The sequence below is a fragment of the Orcinus orca genome, chromosome 13 (assembly GCF_937001465.1).
Source record: "Orcinus orca chromosome 13, mOrcOrc1.1, whole genome shotgun sequence".
NCBI classification, from domain to species: Eukaryota; Metazoa; Chordata; class Mammalia; order Artiodactyla; family Delphinidae; genus Orcinus; species Orcinus orca.
The window spans coordinates 84,660,265-84,681,389 of record NC_064571.1 but is presented as its reverse complement, the minus strand read 5'-3'; the positions used below and the strand labels follow the sequence as shown (position 1 = coordinate 84,681,389).

Here is a 21,125-nt window from a genome sequence, read left to right as displayed (position 1 = left end):
GGTGGTGAGGTGGAGAGAAGGAACAGCACAGGAAACCAGGGGCCTGAAATTGCAGGATGTATTCAGGGAACTCTGTGATGGGGTCCAGGGCATTGGGGCTTTTTAACTGGGACATAAATTTGGAACTGTAGGTTGGGGCCAAATTGGGAAGGAACTTGAATGCCAGGCTTAGGAGCTTGGACTGCAGTCTGTAAACTGTGGGTAGCCAAGATCAGAACTATTCTTAGCAACCATTCTTAGAGTTGGGGGACACTGGAGCTGGAAGGGACCAGATGACCTGTCTAACCTCATCCTTTTCCAGAAGCCCAAAGAGAAGTGACTCTACTGAGGTCACCAGCAGGTCAGTAGAACTTGGACTAGAACACAGGTCTGTGACTCTCCCAATCCACCTCCCGGTCCGCCTCTTTACTTCCACAAGTCTGTTAAAACCAGGTGGTCGGTCTCCTACGGGAGAGGGGCCCAAAATTCATTTCCTATTCTGAAGCCCACGACTTGGGAAGTTACCTCAAAGATCCTCCTTCTCTTAAAAAAAAAAGGACCCAGGGGCTTCCCTGGTGGCACAGTGGTTAAGAATTCACCTTTCAATGCAGGGGACACGGGTTCAAACCCTGGTCCGGGAAGATCCCACGTGCCGCGGAGCAACCAAGCCCATACGCCACAACTACTGAACCTGTGCACTAAAGCTCGAGAGCCACAACTACTGAGCCTGTGTGCCACAACTACTGAAGCCCACGCACCTAGAGCCTGTGCTCTGCAACAAGAGAAGCCACCACAATGAGAAGCCCGCGCACCGCGACGAAGAGTAGCCCCCGCTCGCCGCAACTAGAGAAAGTCTGCATGCAGCAACGAAGACCCAACGCAGCCAAAAATAAATAAAATTTAAAAAAGAATTGTTAATTTAAAAAAAACCACTGATTGCTTACTCATAGTGTCTAGTTATCATACATCCATACGAAGAAATAATATGCAGCCATTTTTAAGGTGCAGTAGATGTATAGGTGCTGACATGGAGAATGTGCAAGACCCTAAAGTAAGTGAAAGCAAGCAAGCTGAGGAGGGCTGGGCACAGTATGCATCCCACTGTATAAGAAAAGAAAACATATGTATGTTTGTGGATGCATATGAAATATCTGGAAAGTTATACGAAAACTGGTAACAGTGGTTATCTCTGGGGAGAGGGACAGGAGGGAAGAGGGAGCAACTCTGTGCTCTAAACCCTCTGTATTGCTTACATTTCCTTCTTCTGTTTTTACTATCAGCATGTATTATTTTTATAATTTTAAGAATAGTAAAAAAATTTTAAATAAGGTATTGCCAACAGCTCATAGATATGGATTTTAACTTCTATTTTAGAGAGCTCTTGGAGACAAACTAAATAAGCCAATACTCAGATTTACAAAATAGACCCAATTTTTTTATTAGTACATCTAAGTTCTAATAACCTCGGGCCTTTACTGTTCTTGTTTTTGGATTTATGGTTTGATATTTATTCATTCATCCCATATTTATTTTGTGCCTATCGCGTACCAGGCAGTGGGACTGAAGCACGAGGTCGTGCGTCTTCTGCAATAGGAAAGCCATTTAAGCCAATCCCCGATGTGGTCCAGATGGGAGGAGGCTGAGGGCCAGAAGAGATGCCTGCAGAGGAAGGTACCCATCCAGTGAACACTTCCTGGACAGCTTCTATGTGAATACCAGGAGGCTGGGGACCGTAAAATGAAAGCGGTACAATCCCTGCCCTCTCTTGAAAAGCTCCCACTTATGGTGGAGACAGAAACAAACAGAAAATCGAGTATTACAAACAGAATGTGGTAAGTGTGGTGATGGGGTGATGCACAAGTACCGTGGGTGCACGTGGGCCACTTAACCCAGCCTAGAAGGCCGGGGAGGACAGCTGGAGGAAGGGGAGGGGGTCCTAGCCCAGCCTGGATGCTTGAGTGGAGTTTGCCAAGCAGGAAGAAGGGGAGCAGGGGCTGGGGGGCAGGGCGTGTTCTTAGCAGAGCAGAGCAGGGCCAGGAGCAGAATTGCAAAAGGGTGGGCGGAGCTGTTCAGTCACACTCGTGCTAAGGTGTCTGGACTTTATCCAGAGTGTAAAAGGTGACATGATCTAAAATTTGTGCTTGATAAAGGTCACTCTGGCCACATCTGGAGACAGATTAGAGGAAGAAGAGGGACGGATGAGGTAAAGAGACATTGTTTCCCAACTTGAGTCACGTCTGCAGCACAGCTCTGCTGATTTGCACCATATCTGGGGACCACGTGTACTATTATTTACTTAATCATTTTTAAGTTACCCCACTTTAAAAATATAATTTATTTAAACAAGATAGTGAAGAATAAAAAAGAACAGCCTCCCTGGCTCCAGCGTGGTACCCAGGGCTAGAGGACAGAAACTGGAAATGGCAGAAGGGCATGTTGGTGAGAAGCATCTGTGGTTGCCGGTTTAGGTCCCAAGAGGCCTAGAGAACAGGGAGCAGGAAGTTGGTGGGAGTGGATGAGGGATCAGCTGGTACTGAATGAAGGCCCTAATGGCCTCCATGTTGCTAAATGCCCATCTTTCTTAACCTCCTGGCAGTATGTGACCTGGCTGACCACCCTTCCTCCTTGCTTCCTTTTCCTCCAGTGTTGGTCCCATTCTTTTCTGTCTCTCCGCCACTGAGGTTCATCCCATCTCCAGGCTCTCAATACCATCTCTGTGCTGATGATTCCCAGATGTCATTTCAAACCTGACTTCTCCCAGGACTCCAGGCTCATATCAAACCATCTGCTGATACATCTACTTGGATCTCTAATAAAAACCTTGAAATTAACATGACCGAAATGAAACCCCGACCTCCTCCAGAACTTCTCTGCCTGTAGTCTTCCCCATCTCAATGATGGCCAAGCATTCTTTTCAGTTTTCAGCTAAAAACCTTGTAGTCTTTGACTCTCTGTTTTTCCTCTCACAGCCTATATCCGATTTGCAGGAAATTCTGTTGGTTTTACCTCCAGAATAGATCCAGAATTTGACCACTTCTCACCACTCCACCCTACCACCCGAAGCCAAGCGACTAGTATCTTTGGCCTGGTCTCCCTGCTCCCACATTTGTCCCCTACCCCCCAACAGCCAGCTTATTTACTTTCAAACAGGAGTGAGGTCATGTCACTGCCCTATTCCAAACCTTCCAATGCTTCCTCATCTCACTCAGTAGATGCCAAAGACTGTACAAGGGCACCCAAGCCCCACAAGGAGTGTTCCCTGCCCCCATTACCTCCCTGAATGGATCTCCCTTGTCCTTCTGTCCTCCAGCCCTTCTGGGCTCCTGCGGTTCACCGAACGCACCGGGCGACCCCACCTTCCCCAAGGCTGAGCCTCTGCCTTTATTTTGTCTACAGTCTGTTACCGCAAGAAGGATGCTGGAAGAAGGCAGGAAATTTCGTCCCCTCTTTTCACTGCAGTATCCCCAGCATCTAGAACAGTGCCTGGCATAGAATATTTGTTGAATGAAGGGCAGACCCTGGAGAAGGGAGCTTCGGCTCAGGAAGGACAACTGCGGCCAGGAATAAGTAGGGGTGGAAATGGATGGAAGTTGGCTGGTGAGAGGAGTGAGACGGCTTTAGGGGTGCCGGGAGGGGCGGCAGTCGGGGAGGAGAGTGCGGGGTGGCGGGTAAAGTCGGGATGTGGTTCCCAGAGGGCTAAGACGTAGGCAGAGATGGAAATTCGAGACTGGTGGGGTCGTCCAGAGAGGTGGGGCCCAGGAGACGGGAGGGGCAGACACTTGGGACGGAGGCGGCTCCCGCGAGGCTGGGGCGACCACGCCACGGGCACCCACGCTGGCTGCACCGGGGGCGGGGGAGACGACGGGTTAGGAGACTGTGGCAGTCTTCCAGTGACTGTCACATAGTGGACAATCTGAAGTGGATGAACAGGGGGTTCTAAAGCCAGAGAGTGTCGGTGGGCAAGACGAGCAGGGAGACATCTGAGCCTCCTCGGGTAAAAGCCAGAGCCTCGTAAGTAAGTGCACGCGGAATGAGAGGTGAGCGGGGGCACGAGGAGGGCGGGGCGCTCCACAGACCCCAGGCGGGAAGGTGCCCGAGGCAGCCGAGCGGCGGACCGCGGGCACCGGTGAGGGGCACAGCCGCCGGGTGGGGAAGCTCCACCACTGGAGCAGCGGGCGGGCGAGGAAGGAAGAGCGCCCAGCGCCCGGGAAGGCGGCGCCAGGGCACGGCCCGTCCCGCGGGTGGGCTGCCGAGGGCCGTGACCGTGGGGCAGAGCTGGGACGCAGCGCCTGGCCGCCCTGCCGTGGGAGCGCGGAAGACCGCCGAGGAGCTGCAGGTGCGCACTGGGAGCCTCGCGGCTTTGCCAGTCCGGACAGGTGGGAGGCGCGAGCGCCGGGCGCGCCACACGGACGCGGCCACGCGGAGCGGCGGACCCCCGCCCGCGTCGCTCGGCCCCGTCGCCTCCCTTCGGCCCCGCCCCGGCGCCCCGGCGCGCCGGCCAATCAGGCAGCGCCGCCAGGCTCCCGGCCCCGAGGCCCAGCCCTGTGCTTGAGCGCCGCCAGCCAATGGGAGGCTGGGCCCGGGCGCCCTGTGCTCGCTGCCCGCGCGGAGCCGGCTCAAAGCGAGAAAAGCGAACCCAGCCCGTCGGGGTCGCCGCTCTGGACCCGCCGCCGCCGCCGCCGCCGCCGCCGCCGCCGCCGCCTCCTCCCCCCGGATCGGGTGTACTGTCCCAACCCGAAAGTCCAGTTCTGCGGCCCGGCAGCGGCGAGCGAGCACGATGACACAGGAGTACGACAAGTGAGTGAGGGCGCTGGCAGGCGAGTCCGGCCGTGCGGCCGGGCTCCTGTTGCCCGGCCGGCCGGCCGGCCGGCCGCACCTGCCGCGAGGCAGGGCGGGCGGACGGGCGAGGCGAGGGCCGGGGCGGGTGCGAGGTCTGGCGGGCGGGCGGGCGGGGGGCGCCTGTGCGAGGCCGGGCGAGGAGGCGGGGGTGCCAGGCTGGGAGGGCGGGCGTCTCGCGTCTCGCCGCCCGCCTTCTTCTCCGCCGCGGCCTCTGCCTGTCCGCACCCCCGGCCGCCTTTGTTCCCCCGAAGACCCCTGAGGGGACCCCTGCCTTGGGGGCCTTGACTCCTGAGAGGAGCCGCCACTCCCGGCCTCCGCGTCCTGGTCTGGGGGACCACCCCACGGGCGCGCCCCGCTGCTGCTCTCCGGTGACCCGGGTGCGCGGCGGGAGCTTCGGGGCGCCCCGCTCGCGGGCTGGGGCTCTGCCCGCCGGTGGCCCCGTGTCCCCACCGGGGCGTTTTCGCTCAGGGGGGACAGTGGAGCTCTTTGGGACGCGCTCCGCGGCTGGAAAGGGAGAGCTTCTCAGGTAATCTCTGTCGCTCAGCCGTGTCATTCGGCCAGGCTGCTAGAACTTCCGAAAGGAGAAATTGAGGGGAAAGTGGAAGTGCTCCGGTGTCCTGGCATTTTCTTTTCCCTGGCTGAGAAAATTGTTGCATTTTTTTTTCCCACTTGCCTCACTGATGGTAATTACAGATTATTGCAACTAGCAATGCTCAGAAATATCGAGAGGGTGGAACTTTGAAATCAGGATGGTAGACTAGAGAGCACTGTGCTTACTAACGTGCTTTTTTGGCGATCGTGATTAAAGAAATATTTTCACAAATGTAAGGCGATAATGTAACTGGGTGAGGGACAGTTCTGTATTTTCTTTGCAGCCTTTCTGTAAATATAAACTTGCTCCCAAAAACAGAAGAAACAGAAAACCGCCAAAAAAACCCAAGTAAATCGCACCAGACCAGTCAGTGTATTTGAGATCAGTAAATCCAGGGCAGAGGGGTAACTCTCCCAGCTTTATAATTATTTGCTGAGGATCGCTTTGTTTAAGGGTGCTCTTCTTGTGGATGAGAGGTTTAGATATTATTATGTATGGATAATTTAAATTTCAGTTAATCTTGTGGTGTAGAATATGCAGATAAATTATTGCTTGAACTGTATTTCAGAAGTCTTCCAGAGATCATTGGTGAAGGGTTTAAGACTCAGGGAGAGGGCAGTGATGAGGCTTTAGGGACTAACAACAGCCTGACTGTCATGAGGAAGTAGACTAAAAAAGGCAGCTGGTTTCGTGTTTATTTCTTGACTTATAGTTTAGATAAGGCATATTTCCAGAGCTCCAATTTTGGCCTTAGGCATAGTTTGGAAATCTAAGACACCTTCAGGGTGATCACAAACAAAACCATTGGCAAAAAAATATTTATTTTCTGTTGCTTGTGCAGATTTGGGATGGGGGTGGGAGAAGAAGGGAAGCTGAAAAACTAGCATTATGCGAATTGAATGAGCCAAGTGCTGTCATAATCTTCTGGAAGTAGGTATTACACTATTAATAATAGCGCAGGACACCAAATCACCCCCAAAGTACCACTGGTTCAGTGGCTGTTGTTCTGTCCTCCTGATGGCGCAGGGAATGCCCCTTTGTATATTACATATTTTTTTTTAAATTTGAGATTTGTGGGAAGTCTTCATTTTTAAACCAACCATGTGCTTTGAACAACCCATCGTGTTTATTTTGTGTTAAAATAGTATACCACCTCAAAACTTTTCCTACCAAATGTGAGCTCCTAGGACTCTAGGAGTAAAAACATTGGCTTTGAAATAAGACAGTTTTGACTGAGGATAATTAAGTTGTAGGATTTTTTTTCCCCCTTTTTTTCAAAGATGTTCTCCTTTTTCTGAATCTGTATCTGTTTTTAAAGGGCCTGGGTGACTGCCAAACCCTAACCTTGTTGATTACTTGAGAAGATAATCAATCTTTCTACATTCACTTTTAGAGTAGGTAGGTCACCTTTAGGCAATTTACATATTTCATTTGTGTGTTGCAATGAGAACTGATCCTTTAATTTGCTTTGTTAGGATGGTGATAATTCAGAGCAGTTCTGAATATTTAAAAAGCTTTTCTTAAAAAAAAAAACTGCTTGATTTTGCTGGAGGTAGTGTTCCACTTTTTCTCTTTATTGACTTACTAAACAGAACCACTGAACAGTTACTGAGGCTGTTTACATTTCAAGTTTTTGGAATCAGTCATGTTTGCTTTAATCTTTTAAGTTACATCTTCTATAAGACTCTGCTAAGTTCTCCGTTGATTTTTCTGGATTTTTCCCACCGAACTACAGTGTTAAAGTGGAACAGTTCTTGCCCAGTATGAAAAACCAGTAAAGATTTTTAAAAACTGCTTTCCCCACTTATTTCCTTAAAAACCTCTTTTTGTTCAGTGGCTGCATTTATTGTTGTAGATTCTGAAGTGTTTATCTCTACGATAAACAGTTAACTCCCATGCCAGAGAATTGTGCCTGCTTATTGATTGACAGTCCCCTTTGGCCACATTCCATGCTCAGTCTGCTGGTAATCAGTAGAATATTCTAACTCTCTCATATACCCCCGAGGATTAAACCAAGTCGCCCTTTTTCTTTCCGTCTTCTCCTCCTCTCCCCTTTGTTTGTAGTTTTTAAGGCATGGCATCACCGGGAGAAAGAGGGAGATATCATATACCAGCATGGTGATTGAACCATATATACTCTGTGTAAGAGGGTACAGTCCTGAATGTATATGTCTGAAGAGAGTGAATGTTCTGTTTTGCCTTACTTTGTCCTTGTGTTTGTTTTTGTAAAGTGTTTGCATAGCCTGACATTTTCTTGGAGTGGGTTTTTGACTTTTGGTTTTGGGGTTTTTTTGTGCCAGGTAGTGTGTCCTGGGTTCCATGTGCAGGTTAACTGCAGGTTCCCTGTGCTGCCTAAATACCTTATAGCTTACTGGGTGACCCACTGGGCTGCATTTAAGCGGGTTGTCTTCTGATCTTGTCTTAATTTAACTTTACTAGGGTCATTGATGAAACAATGGACTATTTTATTGGAACATCAAGGAATTGGTTGTTTGCCTTTTAAAAAATTAGCTTATGATGACCTGCAGTAGAGATATATATATATATCTCTATATATATGCAGTAGATATGCATATGCATATATATGCATATCTACTGCATATATATGCAGTAGAGATAGAGATATATATATATTTTTTCTTCTTAAAAAAATTTCTCCTAAGCAAACGGCCAGTGTTGGTTCTTCAGAATGAAGCACTTTATCCACAGCGTCGTTCCTACACTAGTGAGGATGAAGCCTGGAAATCTTTCCTGGAAAACCCTCTCACTGCAGCAACCAAAGCGATGATGAGCATCAATGGAGATGAAGACAGTGCAGCTGCGCTGGGCTTGCTCTATGACTACTACAAGGTGCGTTTGCCTGCTCTTTAAAAACCCTAACAACAGCCCAAGGCACACTTGATTCAACAGCATATAAAACAGTAATTTGCTGGTAGAATGTAATGCAGGTTGCTTCTGTAGTGACTATAAATAGTTTAATGAGTACTTTGACTTACTGTGGTTCAAAGCTGAAAATCTACAATCGTAGAATCAACGGGTCATTTTTAAAATGTGTAAAGTAGCCAGCTGTTCTGGCTCTATCTGAAAGGTGAAGCTCCCATAAAAGAAGATGTTACCTGTGCCTTAATGAGATTGATCATTTTTCCAAAGGTAGTTCTTAGTGCCATCAAGAGTGAACGTTGGTTCATTTACCTGTGCTCTAACCTTTATTCCTGTGTAGTCAGAGTGGTTTCCTTTTCCCTAAATGATATTACAGAGCATTGGATTTGATTTGATTGTGGGATTCATGAAAAAAACAAAACCCGTATTTTCTAGCCTTGGACTTTCTAGTTCTAAGGTCAGGATATATTTTGTTGCCTGTTCCTAGAGATTTGGATTAGTCTTAATTAAACACAGCCTGTTCTCCGCCTGGAGTTTTACATGGTGTTCATATCTGGACACCCCTGATCTGTACCATCATCATTATCCTAATAATACTAGCTACCACTTACTGATTACCTGTATTGTGCTAGCCCTGTTACCAGAATGAATGTGATTTCTGATCCCTCCAGCAACCCTGGAAAATATGTGCTATTATCCCTGTTTTGCAGATGATAAAAATAAGATTCTCAGGTCACACAACTAGTATGTGTTGCAGCCAGGGTTTCAGGTTGCGCCCAAGCGCCCGCCTCAGTGTGCCTCGCTGCCCTGTGGGGGGCAGGCTCTGCTTGCTGGCTTTACTTTGGCGTTCTTCTCTCTGACCCATAGCCCGTATATATATATAAACTGTAAGATACAGCCCAGGAATGGCTATATATTACAGCTTATTTTTACCATCTCTTTGTTTTTGAAACGTTCAAACCTATAGAAAACTTAGAATAACAAGATAATTAACTCCCAGATACTCTCACCCAGATTCACCAGTTGCCTGCCCTCTGTTACATTCTGACACTGTATTCTTCTCTGAATACAAGAAATGCAGAGGGTAAAAAGCAAAGAAGATAGTTTGATTATCAAAATGGGGGGGGGCGACCTAAACAAAAGATTTAATTGTTTTCTGGTATGAGGCCATGTGTCCAGCTTGTGTTTGAGGTCTGAGGTAAGTTTTTTTCCCTTAAATATGAATGGAAACTTGCACAGTAACCGAGGATGCTAGAAGAAACCCTTGCCTGGGACGTGTGCCACAAATAGAACTTGTATTATCTGTTCTTCTTATGGCTTGTTTTATTGACTCAGTGTAAAACCATAAGTTTCTAAGTATTAAGTATGAAGTTTGAAGTTACATATTTTTAATTGAAACTTTTGAGAATGGGAGAAACCCAACAAGTTTAGTGCCAGAAAGACCTATGTAATAACACTAATTGCAGTGGTTGTATGTGTGTGTATTTTAAATAAAGGGTCATCCTAAAAGTATTTTACATCTTAAGAGATAAATCCTCATGTCTGTCCATTTAGGGTGGCAATCTTAGTAGTACTGCATGTCAGCCTTCTTGCAATAGCTGTAGGGTTATTTATTTTCCTTTTTAAATAAACTGACTTATTTGTTTCAATTCTTTGGGTGTAACCATCAGTCATTTTTATATAATAACTTTGGTAAAGCTTTAAAAGTGTGTTGTTAATACGTGAAACAATAATTTATTTTGTCTTTAAGGGTAGAATAAGAATGTAGGAATAGAATTTCTACGTTCACATTGAAAACCAGTTTCAAACATCTTAGTGGTTTTGGAGTACATGTTGGGAATAAGTCTCAGCTGGGTTGATGTCTGCAGTACACCCAGTAATGTTTGCCTGCTGTCACCTCCTATGCAAAGAGGAGCAGAATCAAAAAAGGAATAGACCCAACAGAGTTTGATTTGTCCTTTGGGTAACAGAAAGTGTGAATCCCAACGTATCTAAAGAAATTTATCATTTGGAGCCAACATTTGGATCTTGGAGTGAACCGTTAATATGGCTGATCCTTTTGGTTTTGCGTTTGATCTGAAAGGAAGGATAGCAGAGAAGAGCAGGGAGAATGTTGAAAGAGCCCAGTTGTGTTTTCAGTAGCTTCTTCTCTATTACATTATGTAGATAAATGGGTAGAACCAGACCAGAGGTATTTCTTTTAACAGATAAAACCCAAACTCAATGACAAAGTAAATGTTGGATTTTCTGAATTTATTTGGCAACTAAATAAAAGTTGATTTTTACATATCAACCCGGTGACCAGATTGTAAACTCCTTGAGGGCAGATACTGTCTTATTCGTCGCGTGTCCTCGGAGCCTGGGGTTCGGTAGGCAGTCAGTAGGCATGTGAATGGTTGAGCTTACTGAAAAGTAAGGACTGTGTCTCTACTTCATGAGTAAGAACTAAATTGTTGTCATGTGTGTTAATATCTAAGGTTCCACGAGAGAGAAGGTCATCAACAGCAAAGCCAGATGTTGAGCACCCAGAGCCAGATCATAGCAAAAGGTAATGTTTAATACAGAGCATAAAACAGTACACTTGAAAATGCCAGGTTTCTGTGAAAATAAAGCAAAAGTTTGTTTAAATGATCAGGCGCTGGTGGAAGAGATGGGTAAGTTGGCCTCTTAATATCTGAATTCAGATTTCATTACTGATTTGTCTCTCGCTAATAATTACGATTCTATTGCTGAGAAGTCACCCGTTTCTTTAGGTGTAGTTGCCTTTTCTAGAAAACAAAAGCAATAACTTTCTCCGCACCCAAAGGGATGTTTTTAGTAACCACGTGAGTGCACTGTTTGCTTATTTGTCTTTTAGGTTCTCTTAAGAAGGATGTGTCTTAAGGCAATGGTGGGGATCCATTAAAAAAAATAAGTATCAATGATGTTGAATAACTGCCTAACTGAGTAGAATTTAATAAAGTATGTTCAGCTGTATTCCAAACTCCTGTTGAGGTTATTTTTGAAATCTTTTAGGTTAAAACTTTCAGAAATTCAAATTAAGCCTTGACTTTATAGCCATGAAGAAAAAAAGTTAAATGTGCCTTTTAAATTGCCCTGTGTTCTATTAGTAATAAAAGAATAAAACATTTTTAAAGAAAGAATGATCACTCAGAATCCCACTGTGCTCACAGTTTAGTTGTTTGCCGTTTGGGCGTGCAGGCGCATTTTATGGGGCTGTGATTATATTCACAGATAGGATTTTCTTCTACTCAGTATATTTCATAAATATTTTCCATATTGCTGTTTTAATCTTCATAATTTGGAAAAGGGCTTATGGCTTTTATTTTTTAATTTTTGTTATAAGCACTTTCAAACATAACAAAAGTAGAGAAATAGTATAAGCCAGTAGCTACTCAGCTTCAACTGTTATCAACTTACTTCCTCCTTTTTGATCTACTCTTCCCTCTTCTCCAACTTTCTAATTAATTAATTTTTAAATTTTATTTTTGCTAGAATATTTTAAGGCAGACCCTAGCTATCCTTAACATTAAGGCTGTTTCTGATTTTTGCTATTACAAAGCCTTAATGAACAGCTTTCTAAATAGCTTTTTCCTTTCTCGCTAAAGAAATTTCTTTAAGACAGTCTTGGGAGTGAACTTATGGTTTAAGGTTTGAATATTTTATTGATCTTGAAATGTGCAAAGTTGCCGAATAGCTTTTTTCCCTTAAAGGTATCAGCCTATATGGTTTGAGGGGGCTTTGAAAATGTATCAATTTTACTCTAAACTAAAAATCATCTTATATTACCCAGGATATTTATTAAGCCAAAAGTAATTTGTGCAAATATAGGGAAAGCAAGTGAGTCTAAGTACTGGGAGAGGTGGTGGTTGAGGACCAAGTACCTCACACTTCCTGAGCCCGTGTGCCAGGCATCATTATACGCATTTCAGTGTATTCTCGTTTCATCCTCATCACCACCTTGTGAGGATAGGTACCATCATTATCCCCATTTTATAGATGAGCACGTAGTTACTGAAGGATTTTGAATCTACTTTGTCCAACTGTAGAGTCTGTACTTTAACCACCAGCCTATACTGCTCCAGTTAATCACTTTTGTAGCTTCAGGCTTCTAGTAAAATATGATCATTTTATAGGATTATTGGAAATCAAATATAGTAGAGGAACGCTCTGAGTTCTCAGCATTTCAAATGAAATTTTACTCGATACTTCTGGATTTTACTTGCCCTGTAACTATAAAGCGTTTTTTTCCCTTTCTCTGGTAACGGGTTGTTGTGCCATTTCCTATTTATTTTGTTTCTACCAAGTATATTATTATTATTGCACGGGACCCAATAGCCCAATGCCATTAGGAAGATAAAAATTGTCAAGGAACTGTATCAGCATTGAGTTTGAAAACACAATTTTCTTTTCTTTTCTTAAAGAAATAGCATCTCAAACGTGACTGAGCAGCCCCTCATTTCTGCTGGAGAAAACAGAGTGCAAGTGCTGAAAAATGTGCCATTTAACATTGTCCTTCCCCATGGCAACCAGCTGGGCATCGACAAGAGGGGCCATCTGACAGCTCCTGACACCACGGTCACTGTCTCCATAGCAGCGATGCCTACCCACTCCATCAAGACGGAGACCCAGCACCACGGCTTTACTGTGGGGATCCCCCCAGCAGTGTATCATCCTGAGCCCACAGAGCGTGTGGTGGTTTTCGACCGGAACATGAATGCTGACCAGTTCAGCTCTGGTGCTCAACCCCCAAATGCTCAAAGGCGTACTCCAGACTCTACCTTCTCAGAGACCTTCAAGGAAGGCGTTCAGGAGGTACAGGAAATGAAAGCATCTTCCTAAGACGCTGTGTGTTTGTATAAGTATTGGGTTCCACCTCTTCCTTGTTATGTAAGCTTGAAACTCAGCCTGAAGTCAGTGGATTGGGAACAAAAGAGTTGTTTTTCTTTTTTTCTTAAAGAGAAAAGGTCCATGGGTATAATTTGTAAACTAAACCTATAAAACCAGAAATTATTATCAAGGGCACATGGCTAATCTTACAAGCAGCTGAGTTAACAATTATGATTTCAGCAAAGTGATTTGCTGGAGAATGAGAAGGAGAGCTGCATACTTAATCTTCCGTGGACAGCAGACATAGACACACAGTCTGTTTTCGGCTTTTGTCCTAGACCAAAGCAAGCTCCCCGCAACTGGTCTTAATATAAAATGATTTATCATATATTTGCTTAGTGTTTCTTGCTTGGTACATTGTCAGGGAGGCGGGTAGAGCTTGATGACAAGTGCATTGTGTGACATTTACCAATTAATTCCAATTACTTCTGAGGGCTCTGTGGTGATGAACACATCACTCGGGTAAAAGTTAGGGGCTGAGGACGTTTGGAACTGTATTTAATGACTTATGGGGGAAAGGAGCATCCGTCTCCACTTACAGAGTTAGTAGAATAGTAACCTTTCCTGGGAGAGTGCACCGATCCATCCAGCCATGGTGCTGACTTGATACTGTATCTTAACTTGGTGCAGCGATAGAGCTAACTCCTAAAAGTCGTGAGATTTTGGTTGCACATTCCAGAGTTTGGACAGAATTGGGATGTGTGGGAAAGATGGGAAGAGAGAAGAAGGAAGTGCTTTGTGGGAGCACTTATGTAAATTGTCTTAATTTAATCAAGGGATGTATAAATGGATATTTTTTTCTTTTTAATTTTCTTTTAAAATTTTTTGTAGCGTCAAAATTTTTGTTTCAGACAAACTTTGGAAGAGTGGTGGGTTGCTGTAAGCCACATGCTCTGATGCTGTACCAGACGTTGGTCTTTAGTGAGCCTGATAACCAGTTACATCGTTGTGGCTTATCACGTTGATATTTCAGGTTTTCTTCCCCTCGGATCTCAGTCTGCGGATGCCTGGCATGAATTCAGAGGACTATGTTTTTGACAGTGTTTCTGGGTAATAGTTGTCTTTTAATTTGATTTGTAACTTTCAGCTTGTATGACTTACTTCCTTTTTGTTAATTTGATCTTGGAAAATCAGAGGTGGCTTTCGCAGCTTTCAACTTTACTTCCTTGCAGTCAGTGTGGTGACGTCTTTGCTGGAGGACGTTTGCTTTAGTGCATTCAGTTTTGCACTCTGAACTGTGTTTCATGTTTCCCTAATTCTTGGTGTTGGTGCTTTTTCTTTCCTTCGGTTTCCTTATGTGATGGTAGTAGTAGTGGTAGTAGAATGGAATCTCAGAGAAGAGGTGAAGGGATTAAATTAGATCTGAGGTCCCTTCTGTTTGCAAAAGTGTATAATTCTGTGAGAATTTAGGAATAACATCAGGTGGATAAAGGCTTTTATATTTTTATTAGTCTCACTAATGATAAAATAAATGGAGTCAACTGTTTACTGGGCTGACAACCTCTTTTATATGTCACAAAATTGCATCTCAGTCTGGAAATATCAATATTTTCCAAGTTATATATAAACATCTTTAGTTTTTTTAGGAGTGTAATTTCGTTTTATGCATTTTTATGTGTGCTGTATTTTTAAATAAAAGTTTTATTTAAAAGTCTAGGATTTTATGGGAATTGAGACTGCCTTATAGACCTGCCTCAAGGTACAGGAGTCACAAACTCAAATGCCTTCAGGATCTAGGATAGGGGTCAACAAACTTTTTCTGTAAACGATCAGATAGTAAATATTTTAGGCTTTGTGGGCCATACAGCCTCTGTCGCAACTGCCCAGCTTTGCCCAGCTCTGTCGCTGAAGCACAGAAGCAGCCGTAATGTGTAAACAAAGGGCGTGGCTACATTCCAATAAAACTTTATGTATAAAAATAGGAGTAATTTGCCAACCCCTGGCCCAACAAGGTTATTAAAAAACTTCAGGGGAATATAGACGTGGTGCTATAAGATAAAAGAAAATGTAGACAACCGTGGAGCGCCATCTGAGTACATTTAAATTATAAGCAAAAACAACAAAAAAGTGCTGGCAGGCCAAATCACATTTAGTCAGAGGCCTCCCGGCCTCCTGTTTGCAACCTTTGCTGGGTAAATACCAGGTTGGTAGCATGTCTTGTGAGAGTTCCTTCCGGAGTGCTTTTCACTCATTCATATCATTAATATCCTTTGCCTCCAAACTTCTAATTTGTTAACATCACTTCACAGATTTTCTAGTAGGCATTTAGTAGTCCCACATCTGAGAGATTTGAGAATTTCTGGGTTGCTTAAGATTATATTTACTCTGGAAAAAGCAGCAACTGCTATCTATTTATAGCATGACATGGTCAGTTGGATGTTTCTAGTCATCTGCTCTCTGCATACATCCACACTAAAGCATGTCAAGTTTGAGCTCAGGCATTTAAGAAGCTTCCAAGAGAGTGAATTAGAGATCTGTGAGTTTTTTTGTTTTCTAGGAACAACTTTGAATATACCCTAGAAGCCTCAAAATCGCTCCGACAGAAGCCGGGAGATAGCACCATGACGTACCTGAACAAAGGCCAGTTCTATCCTGTCACCTTGAAGGAAGTGAGCAGCAACGAGGGCATCCACCACCCCATCAGCAAAGTCCGAGTAAGTCCTGCTGTCAGTTCTCGTCTCTGGGAAAGCTGGTCAGAGCTTACTAGTTCCAAGTCTGAGGCAGATCTAAATTAAGATCTGAAATTGCAGCTTTAAGTCACCGCAAAATCGAGAACTAAGTTTTCCAAAAGATACTCACGCCTTCGTGTCTTTACGTCGTGACGCATTCTCTTTCACAGAGTGTGATCATGGTGGTTTTTGCCGAGGACAAAAGCAGGGAAGATCAGTTAAGGCACTGGAAATACTGGCACTCACGGCAGCACACGGCTAAACAAAGATGCATTGACATAGGTAAGTAGCTCCGGAGCCTGCTTTTATTCCCAGAGGTGCAAGCATCCAGTTTTCTAAATCCAGTTATTTTTGGCAGTGATCAGCTTCCTGCCGAATGCATTTGAATTTTTATGCCAGCTACTGATCTGTTCCAAACATTGTCCTTAGCCTCCTGGAATCGGTGCTCTTAACATTACTTCCTTCATGAGGACATATGCCCCATGTGGTGGCTTTCCATGTGACACTGGGGCCAGGAGCTGTAGCGCCAGCTCGTGTAAGAGTGTCCTGCTTTTCAGTCTACAAATTGTTTGAGGGGTAGTGTCTTCTTTAAGAGATTCTGATTATTTGGAGATGGTAATAGGTGGAGGGAAAAAAAATCACCAAGTTAAAGAAAATACTGCTGCTGTGCAGCAACACACACAGTCTTCCCTAGTTACATGTTGAACTGCATCGAAAGTCTCTTCTGTCTGTAAATAGACCCAGAGATTCATCACTTGGAGTAAGAGCAGCAGACCTGTGCAAATCCATATTTAGTCAGGTAGCTTTGTGAAAACCCGTGTTCTTGCCATGTATATAATTTTCATGTAAGACCATTGTCTGTATCGCAAGATGGCTCTTAATCTTTGTGTTACTTCTTTTCTTTGCCTGTGGTAATATTCATGTTCTCTTTCAGAAGAATGAAAAGAACTGAGTTCCAGTCTTGATTCTCTGGACTTAGTTTTGTGGCCTTGGGACAGTTATTTAAACTTTTTAGACCTAAGTGTCCTAATTTTGATAAAATGGAATAAATTTAAAAATGTCTAAGCTTGCCTCCATTACAAAAATTGTGATTCTTTTTCTTCCTTTTTTGAGCTTCTTTCAACCCAACAAAATGTTAATTTAAAGTATCCAGCAGTGATAATATTAAAAGCTGAATCTTACATTGAACTGCTGTAACCTCATGTTGGAAACTAGAAACCACGACTTTCTTTTTCTTTCTCGTCCCGCATACAGCTGACTACAAAGAAAGCTTCAACACCATAAGTAACATTGAGGAGATTGCTTATAATGCCATTTCTTTCACTTGGGACATTAATGATGAAGCAAAGGTAGGTAACGAAGTCCAGGGACTCCTGTGTTAACCAGCTCTTTGAGGAGTGGGAGGAGCTTAGTGATTGGACAACCGATTTTTTTTTTGTTTTTTTCAGTTTTACTTGTTTTCCCTCCTTTGCTAAGGAGGAGGGAGAACAAGCGAGGCTAGGAAGGCAGGTCACGGCCATGGTCATGAGGGGCTTGAAGCAGGACAGGACGAAACAGGCCCCCTGCTCAGCCTGTCCGTGTGTCCCGTTCCTCAGCCAGCTGGTTCTCACTTTCTGTCTTTTCACTGGTTCACATTTTCTGGACATATGGCACTTTCCCAGATGTACAGAACCGTCCCTCTCCCCTGTCTGTTCTCTTCTCCCGCAGCAGGGCCAGCAGCCACTGTCTGGCCTCGAGTCTGACTCCTCACTCTGGGCTCCATTTCCTCCTTTGCAGAGTGGAATCAGTTCCTGACTCTTCCCTCCTCCGGGTGTGTAGTAAGGGTGATTGGAACAGGGCCTGTGAAGCTGGTGGCGTTTCTTCAGAAAGGTCCTCGAGTACAGGTTGTCATTAGTGCTCCGTCTTGTGTCGCTACCCTGGGAACACAACTTGCTTACGGTTCTTCTCTCTTGGGCTTTGACAAGTGAAGAGTTGCCTCCAATTCAGATGGTCATTTGGATAATTGTATTTGGAAGTTTTAGTACCTTTTAAGAAAAATTAAGCAGATTTTTCAGTCATGCTGCCCTTCCTACAGCCTTCTTCCCTTTTAGTAGAACCCATCTCTTCACTAAATTATTAGCACTCTGGTATTTTTTTTTGCCTTAGTTTAAAATTTGGAGCTCAGGCAACACAATAGAAACACATTAATTTCGGGCAGTTGCTCAAGTCAGACTGATCTTTACTGTTGGTTGCAGTCGTAGGAACACTTTTGTATATCAAGGACCAGGTACAAAGTTACCATCACCTTCCTGTCCTTTCTCAACCTTTCTTCTATTTTCTCTTTTATTTATTCAACAAGAATTTTAGCAATTATGGAATAAGACACTGAGTTAGGTGCTAAGTATTGTAGAATTTAATTTTTTCCCACCTAGCCTTGCTATTAAAAATCATATGACTGGATTCTTGAGACCCGTGTTAACTTTGTATTATAATTACTTTCCTTTCGTACTATGGTTGTGGTGTCTAAGGCAAAAGTGTGTCTTAAGAGTGCAGGATGTAGTAAGTGGGGTCTGCCAGTCTGTTAGGAAGCTTAAGTTGCTGTAATTGCCTTAAAGTTATCCTACTGACCACCTCCATCCTATGCAAACGTCTTTAGGCTGCTTAGTCCAGAGTTTGGTGCTTGATTAAAGAGTGAATTCACTACAGAGAAGCTAGTAGAAGGAAAAGTAAACATTTCGTTTAATACAAATGTTGTTAGAGTTATTCTGAAATTAAATATCATAATAGGACTCAACGTGCAAGCAGCCTGTAAGAAGAGTTGGCCGTGTGCCCCCCGGGTGCTTCTGTTCTTAAATCAAGCTAGGGAAATTTGTCCTATTTGCCATTAGGGGCTGATGGAGAAATTGCGGAGGAGCTGATCAAGCGCATCGAAGTCCTGAGTTCATTTTTCTGACTTATCTGTGACCTTGGACTGGTCCCTTGATTCACTGGCTTAGTTTTCCCCCTCTTTTCCGCCTAGAATAAAAAGGCCACAGTGGTCAACTCTCTTCTTTGCTGGGGTGTCGTCAGGACTAATAAGCACTTGTCAGGGTACATGGAGATCTTGGCGGAAAGGCCCTGCGTGTGGGCAGGGTGCTTTGTTTGTTTGATGTGTCACTCTTCAGGGTGGGAGTAATGGAAGTCCAGATGACGGGTAGGGTTAATGGCTGGTTTTACTCTGAAGGCCTTCAGCTTGTTTGTATTAAGAAGTATTGTCGGAGGCATGTCCTAAGTAGCCTTAATAGCATTGTTAATTGATGTAGGGAAATTCAGTTTCATTCTCCTTTCCAGACCCCCAGCACTGACTTGATTTTTTAAGCCTTTGCCAGCCCCCAGATGGGGCTCGTGTCATTTCTTAATGAGGCTACTGCCTTTTGAAGCTGATATCAGGCATCATCTTCAAGTGTGTGTTGAAATTAAGTCTGTAGATATTTTGCTTTCCCTGCAAGTTGATGTTTTCTGTTTTCACACTGAAAGTACTTGATGCCCCAGGGCAACTAGAGTGAATAGATATACATGCAGAATCCTGTATAGATTTTTTTCCCTTCTTATTTTGAAAGCAACCCACTTTCTTGTTCTAATTTAGGACACATTTGTTGATTCTTAATTCCAGGTCATTCTCCCCCACAAACATAGGGTTTCTTGGAGACATGTGGCATTCCCTTCTTCCCCCACTTTTTAAAGATATCTAATATACCCTTTTGGCCAAGCCAGGAGGAGTAAAACCAGAATTCCAGCCCAGGGTCAACATGAGAATCTTCTCTGCAGCTTCTGCTGCTCTTTGGAGGTGATTGTTTTTAGGACGTGTCAGGTCGAATCTTGAACACCTTGGCTTAGGTTCTAGGTTGGGAAAAGCACTGTCCAAGCTAGACTCATCCTGTCCCTGTACACACTCCATCACCGGCATAATCATATACTTGCTGTTACCATGGAAACTTGAAGACGTTATGAAACTTGTTTAAAAAAAAGTTATTAGACTTCAAAGCAGCAGGGGAGAAGGAAGTTGCTTTGAAAAGCAGAAATATCTTAGAAGCAATCCCCCCTGGTGGCCCTGATCTCTCTACTGTATATACATATTTCATTCATTTTTCTGTACTCCACACAAAATTAGATTTGTTTGGGTGGTCGGGCATCTTTTTAAGAGTCAGGAATATCTACACAAATTATAGTTTATCTGACATTCACATTTCATTGAGAAATAACTTAATCAGATTTCTTCCCCCCTGATATATGGCTGAGATCAGCTGCTTGAGGTAATTTTGGCAGGGAGAAGAAGTGGTTCCCTTTGAAACATTAAAATATGGTGCTCTGGTGAGATGCTGAAGTTTACAATTTGTAAGATAGGAGGGCACTGGTCACTTTGGGAAGAGAGGATTAGGAAATTGTTGGGCATGAGGAGACATCAGGAAGGTGGGAGGAAGATAGACACAGACTTAGACTATAGAAAGATTTCATCCAAAGCCAGCTGTGCACCTTGCCCCCAGTTGCAGGACTTCATAACTTTACCCAACAAATATCCAAGTGCCTGCTGTGTCCATGGTACTGTGCTCCATCCCGGCAGAAGCGCTGGTATTGTCGTTCAGATGTATTGTGTGTTAAATAGGCATTCGTGGCCTGAGATCCTAAATATAACATCATGTTTCTAAGGAAAAGAAACTTTACAAATGAACTTTGGAGCCGCAAATAATTTAGAAGTTGGGGTTATCTGTTCTGCACCAGTTTCAGCATTTCCACAACCAAGTGAGTAACTCTAGATAGGCTGCACATCGTGGACTAGGGTATAATTTTTTGCTTGGATTGTAAATCTAAGAGTTTACAAGAGCTTTGAGATTTGGATAGTGATATGAAGCCTGAAGATCTAAAATAAACAGAGGAAAAAGAAGTTAGGGAGAGAGAATTAACTTCTTTGAATGTCGGTTTTATGCCAGGCACTGTGCTGAGGTGCCTTCTCTGTGTTCGCACTTAACGGGTCAGTGCTGCCTGCTCAGTACCCGTGAGAAAGTGCTTAGTCCTCCAGGTGGGAAGATGTTTGCTGCTTGGTCATCCAAATGAGATCACCTGAGGAGGTAAGAATCTACACCTTGTAATGGACAGAAGGTGTTCCTGACGGGGGAATATTTAAAAGTGTCAGCATTCATATTAATAGAGCAGCATTATGGATTCACTAATATAAATTCCCATGGTAAGTAGACCACTTTTGCTACAGGGAAACAGTTTATGTTGATTGTTGGATGAGTGATGTTTACCTACAAAGGAGA

General features: G+C 44.0%; 1 protein-coding gene across 3 annotated transcripts in view; it reads left to right on the top strand.

Moving 5' to 3' along the window:
* Positions 1 to 4,605: 4,605 nt before the first annotated feature.
* The window catches only part of GRHL1 (grainyhead like transcription factor 1), a 46,157-nt gene continuing 29,637 nt past the window's right edge, over positions 4,606 to 21,125 (top strand). The window contains exons 1-8 of one of the 3 annotated variants that reach the window (XM_004274894.3): positions 4,606 to 4,776; positions 8,074 to 8,260; positions 10,768 to 10,838; positions 12,715 to 13,105; positions 14,154 to 14,230; positions 15,678 to 15,834; positions 16,020 to 16,131; positions 17,104 to 17,198. In XM_004274894.3, the coding sequence (XP_004274942.1) occupies positions 4,757 to 4,776; positions 8,074 to 8,260; positions 10,768 to 10,838; positions 12,715 to 13,105; positions 14,154 to 14,230; positions 15,678 to 15,834; positions 16,020 to 16,131; positions 17,104 to 17,198 (1,110 nt within the window). In that variant the 5' untranslated portion in view covers positions 4,606 to 4,756. Of the gene's footprint in view, positions 4,777 to 5,207; positions 5,345 to 8,073; positions 8,261 to 10,767; positions 10,839 to 12,714; positions 13,106 to 14,153; positions 14,231 to 15,677; positions 15,835 to 16,019; positions 16,132 to 17,103; positions 17,199 to 21,125 lie in introns of those variants that run through there. The other 2 variants (XM_004274893.3, XM_033437454.2) reach the window with 2 other exon arrangements.